The sequence below is a fragment of the Neltuma alba genome, unplaced genomic scaffold (genome assembly GCF_004799145.2).
Source record: "Neltuma alba isolate B1F8T4 unplaced genomic scaffold, ASM479914v2 tig00012522_pilon, whole genome shotgun sequence".
Classification (NCBI taxonomy): Eukaryota; Viridiplantae; Streptophyta; class Magnoliopsida; order Fabales; family Fabaceae; genus Neltuma; species Neltuma alba.
Window position 1 is genome coordinate 239,719 of NW_021636989.1, and position 12,225 is coordinate 251,943.

The 12,225-nt window shown below is 36.6% G+C and overlaps 1 protein-coding gene across 1 annotated transcript; it reads right to left on the minus strand.

Annotated features, from left to right (window-relative positions):
• Positions 1-131: 131 nt before the first annotated feature.
• LOC114728166 (formin-like protein 11) lies at positions 132-3,856 on the minus strand. Its single transcript, XM_028915020.1, has 4 exons — positions 2,044-3,856; positions 1,761-1,951; positions 1,155-1,390; positions 132-1,070 (listed from the first exon to the last, which is right to left on the minus strand). Exons 1-4 carry the CDS (start codon positions 3,705-3,707, stop codon positions 345-347), a joined length of 2,817 nt encoding a protein of 938 aa, XP_028770853.1. The 5' UTR covers positions 3,708-3,856; the 3' UTR covers positions 132-344.
• Between the last annotated feature and the right edge of the window lie 8,369 nt (positions 3,857-12,225).

A 12,225-nucleotide genomic window follows, 5' to 3' on the forward strand; every position in this document is an offset into this window, starting at 1 on the left:
GCCTGGAGATGCCTCAAGGGCATTTATGCCATATAAACGTATGTATGAAGTAGGGACCGTTTCATCTTGCATGGGCACGGTTTCATTATTTGATTGACGGCTAAATTTGTCATATAAAAAGATAAACGAAATTTTCGTAAAAAATTAACAAATTTAAATTTAAATTATGAGGATGAGAGGAGAATAGTATTACTATTAGTCAGCGCCCCACAGGATTGTGAAACACTTGGAATGAGAGGTTCAAATGCTCCAACGCTCCAACAAAATCAAAATAAAGTTACACTCAATCTGTCGGTAATTTGATCCTATGAAGTATGAACACACCATACAGTATACACTCTAATCTACCTGAATGGAGCGAGCGGATTTGGGCAGCGGGGAGCTTGGGACCTTCTGATTTCCTTACATACATTATCCAACATGCCCATAAAGTCTCTTACAATCACAAATATTCGGAGTGGATTTGCGTCTTCTTTGCTCACATTCCCGTGAAAATACTCTGTGATTTCTTTCACACGAGCCAGCACTCTATCTTCATCTCCTTGCAGGTCCCTCAGATTTCTCTCTGCATAATTCAGGAAAGCCTTCATCGAATTCACAAAGTTCTCGCCCTTTTCATCCGCATGTAACTCCTGTACCAGATATTGCAGCTTAGCCATTCCGTCTTTGAGGTTCGAGACAGAGCTGGCAAGAACGTCTAAGTCGATTGTCGCTGTCTTCTTTACGTTGTACAACTCAGTACTCAAACCAGAAACAAGTTCCAATCCCATTCTTCTGTAATCATCTTCCTTCTCTTCTTCTGTTCTGTTCTTGCTTTTCTGGCTGATTTTCCCCATAATGCTATCCGAAACTCTGATTCCTTCTGATCGAACAATCTCCTGAACAACAAAATGGAGCAACGTGGTTTTACCATCAGTTCCCTTAACATCAGCTAGCTTGAGAAGGGCGTCGAGCTTGAAAGCCCGGGCACCTCCCCTTATTGTCCCAACATTCATACGGTTTCCTGTTTTCAGCACAGCTTCAAGTAATTTCAGGAAGAGCCTACTTGACCTGAGCTCCTTGCACGCCTCCTATTTGAATAAAAGACGAAGAGAGAAATCATAGGTCGGTAACCTTTAATGAAACAAGTTTGTCTTGCTAATCTTAATAATTACCTCGAGCATTGAAAAAGAGTTCCTGAGGTGGACAATCTCATCCTCAAAAGTTTCTCTGTAAAGCATGGCTTCAACACGTTGAAAGGCAAAGGGTATGCTCAGCATTGCTCTCACAAACTTCTCCGCGGATCCCAAATCGTTGACGTCTCCTTTATAATTCGCGAGCTTATCCTCTTCTTCCTTAGTGGGTACCATCTTCACCAGTGCCTCTAGTTGTTGTAAAGCGAGGCCCTTGCCTTTTTTTTTTTTTAATCAGTTGATAAGATCATAAGAACAAGATCTTCAACTTCAGAAGTATTAATTTGATAATTGATTGTCATCAGTAAATGTTGTGAATCCACATGCGTGCTATTATATAATCTAAATCAAAAGTGGGTGGTGGAATTTACTTATTAGTCAGAAGATTCAGACCATTAATGATTATTGGATAATATTGAGTGCCATATCCTTCAGCTCCCGGCATGGAGCAAATTATCACTTTATTATTTGTGCCCCCCATTGCGGACAGAGACTGGAGGATTTTGGAATTTGGAACATATAAAGAAAACTTCTTCTCCTATTATAGCAAATGATTACAATTTATTAACAGCGCACTAGCATTATTACCTTGTATCAGGGTTTCACATACTTGTTCAGCTGTCACATTCAGCGCTTTTGAGAGGATTGTGATATTCTGCAACCTCTTTGGCTCGAGTAGGTGTTTGCTTGGAGAAGGACTTTTGCTCTTTGTCTCATCGTTCTTCAATGAATTTTGCAAATTGTAGCCAAAAAGTGACTCGATCATTTCCTCATCAAACCTGGTTAAAATTCATTAATTGATGAAAATGAGGATTAACAGGACGATATAAAAATAATAATAATTACCATTATTCACGAATGAACAACTTACTCAAATGAGCTTGTTCGCAGCTTGTCCCAAACCATTGTGCGATCCGGGGCAGCTCTTACTTTATCCCAGTGAAGTGGTTTAAGTTTTGGTAGTGGGGCTCCATCTTTCCCCAGAGGCGTAAACTGGGGAAGCTGAGATGGCGGAGGAGGTGGAGTTTTTGCGTTGTTGTTACCTTTGAAGGGCGATGGTGGACATGGTGGTGGGGGAATGGTACGTGGCGATCTCGGGGGGAGAGGTTGAAGAGGACTAGGCGACTCATTTCCTCCACTTATATTCAATGCTGAGTTAGAATCCGAGTTTCTTGGGGATGATAAAGAAAGTGGAGAGTCGGAGGATATTCTTGATGAAGAAGTAAGAGAATGCAAAGAAAACAAGGGCATTTGTAGAGTTGGAGGAGGCGGCGGCGGCGGCGGAGGAGGCGTGGCGGCTTGGGGACGTTGTGAACGAGTTTCAATCTTTTGCTCTTCCTGTTTGGTAATGCATCGTGATTGAGGAGATTCTATTATTGAAGTTGAGGTTTGGGGCGAATGAGGAATTTTCTTCGTGAATGGAATCGGCGAGCTGATAGAATTAGACTGAGATACTCGAGGCGACGGAGACACCGTCTCAGTCACACTACCCGCTGAAGCATCAGAAAGTCTGACATTTGACGAGTGGGAATCGGCGAAGGAATGAAAACTTTCAGTCTCTGATGAATTGCGTTCCATTGTAATAATTTTATCTTCACCATCATCAGATTCGGATTCATGTTTCACTGATTCAGCATCCTCGTGAACAGATAGAATTTCCTTTGTGGAAGAACTGCTAGCATTATCATATCCTGAACTGATCACTTCTTGATTTAATTCCATCTTCTCATAAATTGCACATTTTGGGATGGAGATATCATTTGAGCTTGTGTTTACTGTTTCAGAGGTTTGTTTCAAGCTGCAGGTGTGTTGCTCTATATCTTCGCCTAAAGCATTCAGATAAAATAGATCTATGGTCGAGTTCAAACCCACCTGACTTGACGAGTTTTCATAAATACCGCCGCTTCCTCCGTTCTTGCTACAGAGTGGCATCGTCCTTTTGGGTTTCTTTGCATGCTTTCTGCATTTTCTGAAAAACCAGATAAGCCCAACAGCACAAATCACTGTAGCAAACCCCACGGACACAAGAACACCTACTAGTACTGCCTGAGCTTTCCCTCTATCTTTATGTTGAAACTTGTGAGCTGATGGATTGAAATGGGAACGATGCCGTGGAGGAAAGTGATGAGCATACACATGCGGTAACGGAACAGGGGATGGAGATGGAGATGGAGCCTCGAGTTCAGTGGTAGGTGAGGGAGAAGGTGATGGAGAGAGAAACTCAGAATCGCCATTGGATGACCTTCGGGTTTGGAAACTGTGGAGTCCGAGCAAAGCTCTGAACCTTTCCGCTATCAGAAGACCCTTCCCATTATTCTCATCTTGTCCAGAGATTTTCTTAATCTGGATGTCATTTTCTTGTCCGTTCTCTGATAGGACATGGATGTGGAAGTTTCCTGCCGGGTGAAACAGAGCATCCACAGACAAAATGTAGGTTTTCTGAAAAGATAGGCTTATCAATAGGAAGAGGATGATGAAGAGGATGGAGCTTAGCGCCTCGGAAGCAGAAGCCATTTTCGTGCAAGCAAAAATCATCAAGACATGAATGCAACTTTTGTGTTCATGAAATCTGCTTTCCCTTTTGTTGCATCAGATTTCCAAGGGTGGTGCTGGCATCCGGTAGTGTGAGGAAGATCCAGAACACTGTCTTTAATGCTACTCCAAGGAACCCCTGAACTTGGCAGTTGTAGTTGTGCAGGGTCTTCTTTACTTCACCTGCTCATAAATTCTTCTCTCTTTCTTTTCCCTGCAAAACACTCTTAATGCGTAACACAGATTTGGAAAATATTTCCCTCCTCCTGTTTCACTTGTTTCCTTTGTCTTATATGCGATTATGGGCCACCCGTCAGATAAAAAGTTAGGCTCCTTCTCCCGCTCATCATGATCAAACAGACAATTACCCCAACACATCATCTTCTCGACTTCTTGTTATTGTTGAGGATTCAAATGCTTTTATTACATGAGATTTGAGTCATGGTCTTCCAGATTGAATATTACACTTGTGGCAGCTAAAAGTCATATAATAATATAATATATTGATCTGGGCCAAAAGGCCGACGGGAGTGGGGTGGGGAGAGAGTGGGACCCCTTTTTTGGGGCCATCCTAACCATCGACGGGTGACCGTACAAAGAGATCTCCAACCCCACAATGATGAAAGAAGGATGGCGATGTGGGGGAGGGAACAAACAGTCCATCACCTTCACATGTGACCTTGTTTGGCAGCGTAACTAAAAAAGTGCGACATTAACATATACCAGAGACATCTGCAGTATCTTGATTGTGTTATTATGAAGGGCTAAAAAGGGTTTTAATCTTTTTCCAAAATCTGGTTAAAAAGGTTTTTTAACTTTCTATTGCTTGTTCTTTTGCCGTTTTTTGTGGTCCGAAATATGGTATCCACGGTTTGGTGGGAGTGATGTTGATTTTTTTGCCCTCGGGGGAACTATTGTCTCTTTTCCAGTGTCCACGCCTAACCCGGCCAAAGACGCTCACACGCACCTAAAACAGAGACACAGAAAAGCGGCATGGTCACATTGCCAATTTCACGACCTTAATTAGATTCCTTAATTGAATTCATTGATTTGAGAATAACAAAAGTGTCGTGTTCTTTCCTATTTTGGCAGCAGATTCCATCCACCAGTTTTATAATTTATATCGTCTGACCATACACATTATTTAATGCATTAGACGGAAGGAGCCTGAGGTTGTGAAGCGTTCCGCGATATAAAATCTATGGATGCTGATACTTGTCTGAAGATTGATGTGTTATATAATGACATGTTCATTAGAGTTAATAGAACCCATTGATTAAACTTGAAAATAACAACTCAGACGGAAATCGGGTTCTGGTTAGCCGTATTTGGAAGGGACTGGGACAAATCTGTGGCCGAGCGGAAAGTATTTAGTTTGTTGGATCATTTTATATTATTATTCGCGTCACATTTATTAGGACAGATTACTTGAATTATTGTGAGGTGGATAGAATCAAAGGGAGATTGAATCAAGCCCTGAAATGAGACGAGGATTTCTTTTTTGACATGAAATTGAGACAGCAATAAAGAATATGGTATAAGTACGTAGCAGGACATGCAGGACAAGAAACAAAGGGACGGAGCTGAAGAAAAAGGTAAGAGAATCCGATGCAAATTTGTGTGTCTTTTTTTCTGAGTAGGATAGATCAATGTGTCTAAACAATAACATGTTGTGTACTATGTTTGGATATTGCTCACCGTGTCTGACGAGGGTACAGATTTGTAATTCAAATCATATCCACACATCAACATTAGTAGTACGACTCATCTCAAGTTTCAAAACTGAGGTTTGAGTTCGCATTAATCTGAACTTAACGCCTACATTTGTGTTTGTGTGTGATCTGAATGCTTAGTTGGGCTTTCACTGCATATCGCCTAAAGACTTGATGTAGGATATGGGCCTTGAGAGCCTTAGATGAATGCCTGCTAGATGGACTCGCCCAACTGAATACTTGCGTTAAGTCCATAGAAAAGGTTCTGATAAAAATAAAGAAATTTGGGAAGGAAAAAAAAAAGTCCATCAAGAAGGTGATTGGAAAAAGCATGATGGGGTTGCAAGCACCTAAAAAAAACTATTTTTACCCGAGCCAAACTAAAATTCTTTTTATATATTTATTTTATATGCTGTAAAATTACTTTTAAAATGATAATTTAGTTTTCATCTAAACATCTAAATTATATCTTCATACCTTTAAAATATGTGTGTGTTTCGCAATCAAGTTGGTAAGTAGCGGCCATACAACTTGATAATTTCATACCAACGAGGGTTGGGTTTAACGAAAGGGGTTAGTCTCCTATAACGTGATGAACTAAGGTTTAAATTCCCGCTAAGAGAAGTGCTTATATTTAGTGCCCGACAGTACCTCAAATAGGATGACCTTCAATAAAAAGATACATATGCTTTAGAAGGAAAAAAAACTTGATAATTTCATCAAAAACGAATATGGCGTTGCTCTCTAACAATCCTGCTTGCTGGTTACTACTTTTAGGAAAAAAAAAAAAATTATCACGCCGAACTTGAGTTTGAATGGTAAGATTTCTTGCACTTTTATTTATTACTCCTTCATTTTTTAATATAAGATCTATTTAACTAATTTGATTATATCAAGGAAGTCAGTAAATTAGTTAATTATAAGAAATGTGACATATTTTTCTTAAAATACTATAATCATTTTTCTTAATGTCCCTCTCTCTTTCTACTTGATTATAGTTGAGGGAATATCCATAAGGGTAATTTAGAGAAAATTGATAAACATGATAAATGGGTCTTATATTTAGGACCAAAACTAACTCAATAATTGGGTTTTATATTAAGGACCGGAGGAGTACTACATTAGCTTCTTAATATAATAGCTAGTTGACTAATCTGAGTTGATTAAAAAAATTAATTTAGTTATTTGTATTAAATATGTGTTATTTTTCTAAATATTTTTGCCAAACAAGTATATTAGCTAGAACTATTATTATTACAAGGACTATCTTAAAAAAAATATAAGAGAGAAAATATATTAAAATTTTATATTTGAGACTAAAATAAAAATTAAATCAACTCTTATATTGAAAAGCCTTACTAGCATTATGCATATTGATAGATTGATCATGCAAGTGCTTCCGTTTTTTTTTGGCATGAAATGAGCCGCCGCGCTATCAATCAATTGGGACCCTCGTAAACTACCGTGCATTTTATATTTTGTACTCCTCTGATTCTTAATATAAGACCTATTTAACTAATTTGATTAGATTAAGGAAGTTAGATACGTTAGTTAATTATAAGAAAAGTGACACATTTTTTCTAAATAACATATCATCTTTCTTAATACCCCTCTCTCCCCTTTACTTGATTATGGTTGAAGAGTATCCTAGGGGTAATTTGGAAAAATGATAATATGAAAAATGGGTCTTATATTTAGGACAAAACCATCAAAAATTGAGTCCTATCTTAAGGACATAGTATTTTTTTTATGGCAAGTAAAATTAAAAATTTTCACGGTATCTAATTCCCAACACGCATCACGTCATCTAAATTGTAATTTTTTTATAGAAAGTAATATTATTTCCGATTTTTAATATAAAATTTTATTTTATTTTTATTTTGATCTTAAATATAAGATTTAAATATATTTTTTTGTTTTGTAATAAATCCCCATATTTTATCTCTCATATTTATCTTTTTTTAATATAGTCCTTGTAATATAATAGTTATAACTAATATGCTTGATTAGTAAGATATTTTAGAAAATAATACCTATTTATTATAAATAACTAACTTAATTAATTTTATTAATCTATTTAAATTGTAAATTATTTTTTTATAGTTATCACGGAGGTAATATCAAAGAAAACGAGAGAGCCGGAAAATGAATCTTGTCTGGTTTAATTTGACTGCTTTCCATCACCAAGGCGTCTGGCGGAGGTGGACACCGCATGGGATTTTCGAAGACGACCAGGTTTAACGACAGCTGTTATCCACTTCGCATCTTAATGAATTGACCCCAACCAGACATGTATGTACGAGGCACATACTGACGTTTGGCTTTTGGCCTTTTTCCAGTCTCAAGTCTTGACACCGGTTTTGCCCCGTTCGTCGTTTTCGCTCTTTGAAGTTCCTCTCTTGGTTTTCCTGAATGGGATAATCACACAAAATTTCTAATCATTCCATTTGCGTGAGAGTGCGTGAAAAGAGGAAAAATTAACGTCGGAGCACCAAACGCGTTCCGTCTTCCATCTATTTAGACGATACGGATCTCCAAGCTGACACATCATACCAAGATAAGTCGCCAATCATTCACCCACTTTTGACCACTTCCCTTCTCATGCCCTTTGTGTGTTCGGAGAACATAGACTATAAATGGTGGTTTCGCTGAAAACTATCAGCCTGCGTTATTATTACCTATTCTTGAACCGGCGAGTTTTCCTTCATTCCCGATGTCATTTTTCTTGTCCTCCGTATATATATCAACCCCCCCACGACTAATTAGCTCCAAAGCTCACCCAAAAAAAAAAGGGGGGGCAAAATGTCAACACGAATCTTGACTTTTCTGCCTTCTAGAGATCACCCCTCACAACGAGTTGCTGGTGCAGTTCGATCACACGGAACACACCATTTGGATAGAAATGCAAATTGTCTAAATTATTTTGAACGAAGGCCCACTATATAAGTACTGCTGGACATTAAGTATGTGTCTAAGTATTTTTCACATGCAGTCTAAATTTAGAACTAGCCGCTGTTTGAACATTGACTTCGATCAGCTGTGCATGGACCATTAAGAGCATGCCTAGGATCAATTATATGGAACTAGGGAACTGGGTTGCCGGCTTGCCTTTATCTAATCACATGTTCACATGCATGGTTTAGCAAGTGTCCTAAAATATCTCGTTGTGTATTGAATCACGTCACAACTTGATCTCACGAGTTATCAACCCTTATTGTAAACATCACTCCGTATGTAGAATCAGAGAATCTGATGATGGCCCAAAAAAAAAAAAATAGAGGTGGGGAGAGAGTCTGATGTATTGAGAATCATTTCATAAAAACTGATTCTTTTTTTTTTTCCAGCCGATTTCTGGTTTGAACAGGGGTTTCTTGTTTTCGTACTCGGTGAATCACTCGGGTCGCCACCGTTATTAACTTTAAAATGTCAATTTATCATTTATTTGCGTTGAATAACAGATGTATTGCATGTCGTACTTATCATAACGTTCCATTATTTTGCACGACAATTCTTCTGTTTATTCGTCTTCCAATGATATAAAAATGGATTTTTTAGTTGCGTGTGGAATGAAAATAATCCTCCGTTAACTGTTTCGATTAAGAATAATTTGTCATTCAGACATAATTGAACGGCCCCGTATTTCTGCACCAATTGACCACTAAATTAAACAATATATAGTTATTATCTATTAGCAGAATAAGCTAATTTCTTATAATATGGTGAACTAAAATTTGAATATTTATTGTAATAAAAATACTCATATTTAGTGTTTTGCAGTGTTTAAAAATAAACAATGTAGATTTTTTTTTGCGGACACGTGGCATTGTGTTGGTCTCCATGTTCATGCCTTCCGAATTTCGAAGCAAGATGATTAGATTTTTTTTTTTTGGCCCACCAGAACAAGATAATTACATGGGGATAAAGGATAAGGACTTGTGAATAGCAAATTCAACGCGTGCGTGCGCGTGTTTTTTTTTGCCAGACTTTAGCTGGTTAATTGCATGTGGATTCTTATTAGTATTATTTTTACCTTTTTGCCGAGGCCAATTATAAAAACCTATATCTATGGGAACAAGGGTAACACTGAATATTAATAGCCAAATTCCCGCAACTTGCTGCAGTACATCCAAATACGTTAGCTACTACGCATGATTTTAATATAAGATCTAGTTTAATTTTTATATTGGTCATAAATATAATATTTCAATTTACTTTGTCTCTCATATTATGCATTTTTCTCATAATAATCTTTCTAATAATGATAGTTCTAATCAGTACATTTGATTAGTAAGAATATTTTGGGAAAGACAACATCTATTTATTATAAATAACCAATTTAACTTATTGTTTTAATCTCTTCAAATTAGTTAACTAGTTTTTTAAAATAGGACTGGAGGCAGTATTTCGCAAGTTCCAAAAGACAACTGTTAATTACAAATATTAAAATATTGAAATATTATAAGAAATTTCTTCCCTCATCTAATACCAGTTAGTTAGATCCTAATCATATAAATGAAATACCAGATAAGATTACGAAGCCATCGACTCACCACTTTGACTCCCGTGGCCTCGTATTCTAGATGGAGACAAGGGCAACTGATGCCTCACGCGCTGCTAAAGCAACGTTGCACCGTTTCTGAATTCAAAGAGCAGTATAAACAAAATACGCTAATGTTTACTTTCAATTTCTCCTCACAATTATAAAAAAAAAAAAAGGACTGTCAGTCATATATTTTATACAAAATTACTCCATCCCATTCACAAATAATGAATAATTAGTCAAGATTAGTTAAAAACAATAAATATGTTAGAAATAGACTTTTGTTTTTAAATATGACCTCGTAATAAATGAAAAAAAAGAATGTATTGAAAAATGTGATAAAAAAAAATAATGAAGGGTAATATTAAAAAAATGCATTAAATTTAAGAAAAACCCAAACCAAAGTTATAAAATTGATCATATCCCTTCCTAAATTTGAAGTTTATAAATAGGACTGGAGAGATCAGTATAACTTATAAATAACATGATTTTTTAATATATCTTATATTATATTTATATTGTGCAAAAATATTATATGTTTGTGCAAAAATATTATATGTATATTCAGATTATTTTACATTGTATATTAATATTATTAATTATTAATTCATTGACTTATCAACGTGGTTTCAGGCAAAAAAAAAAAAAAAAAGACAATTTAGTGGGGGGTTACAATAAACAATCCAAGTGCATAGTATATCAAACAAATGGGATTCATTTATACTAATAGATTTGTAACCTAGTTACACAAAATTTTGCATATAATGAAAAATGGATCTTATTTTAACTTTTAACTTTTAAGCTATTAATAGCCACTCCTCTGATTTAGGGGGGAAAAAACAACGGAAATGATATCCGCGTGTGCATTGCTGCTTCTGCTTTCTCTACCCAGAACATGCCAAAAGTCTCGTTTGTGCCTCCCTCTTTTATTAGTCGTGGTGGCCGGATAGAAAAATAAAAATAAAATTCGATTAAATGATAGATTTTCTTTTGCCTGATTGGTGGAATGATGGATGATCATGAAAAATCGATATCTACGATGCATATTTCAACCTCAGGGCAATAAATTAATGCAACTGGGCCACGAATCAAGGATTTGATTCTTATATTGGCGCTGGTCAAAAAAAAAAAATTCTTATATTGGCATAAGAACCTGTCATTTAACTGTGGCATTATTACAATCAAATCTCATAAAAAAAATAATTACTAAAAAGTCTCAATAACAATCTGAACAGTCTATAATGACAAGTTCTACCGTGAAAATGATAATATCTGAGACTTATTTTTTAATTGTTTTTTTTGCTTGGGACTTCATTGCAATTTTCCCTTCTGTTTTTGGCCAAAAAAAAAGTGGCATTCTGTTGGGAAAAGAACTCTGGCGTTCAACTTGCACAATATAACTGTTTCGGTGTTTAAAAAAATTTATTTCTACCAGTTTAAACTTAAAATCAAGGAACAAAAAACCGGACCGGGAACTAAACCGGTCGAGATAGTGGGTCAAGGGTCACTGGTTGGACCGTGGTTGAACCGGGGTTGGACCGGTTATATTAAAATAATAAAATTTAATTCACAACATTAAGGTGGAACAACATAATCAAAATTATGATGCAGTATGGTACCTTCTCCTCTGTACAAAATTAATCTAAAAGATCAAGTCAAGAAAAATGATCAAAATCAAAAGTTTCGTTTACTGTGTCATGTTAACTCAATCCAAATCTTATGAAACTAAATGAACCAAAAACACTATCAGAAACTTCAAAGATGAAAACCCAAGTTATATCAAACCAACCATATTATTATGGCATTTAAAATTAAAATTTATAGAAAAGGGTTGTGGCCGACTAGTCCTGATCATCATCCTGCACATGAACTCGAGAACATGAACTCGAGAATTGTGTAATGCAACAACAGCTATATTATTTGACTTATTTTAGCGACAACTCTTGATTTATTTCAACAACAACAATCTTGATCTATTTGATTTTTTCAACAATAACACTCTCCTCCCTTCTCAAATCTCACAACAGTCCAGAGAGCAGCAGCTCTTCAACCTTAAAAAAACAACCCAGCTAACAAGTAAAGGTGTTGAGCTTACCCACAAGGCTACAATTCAATGCCTAAACCGAAGGTGAAGCAGGACGTCCTGAACGGTGAAGGTGAAGCAGGATGTTAGTGAGTAGAGGATGGACTATGGAGACTCGGGACTTGCGACGTGAGCTGCGAAGGCGAACGGCGAAGGCGAAGCAATGTGAGCAGCGAACGAAGCCAA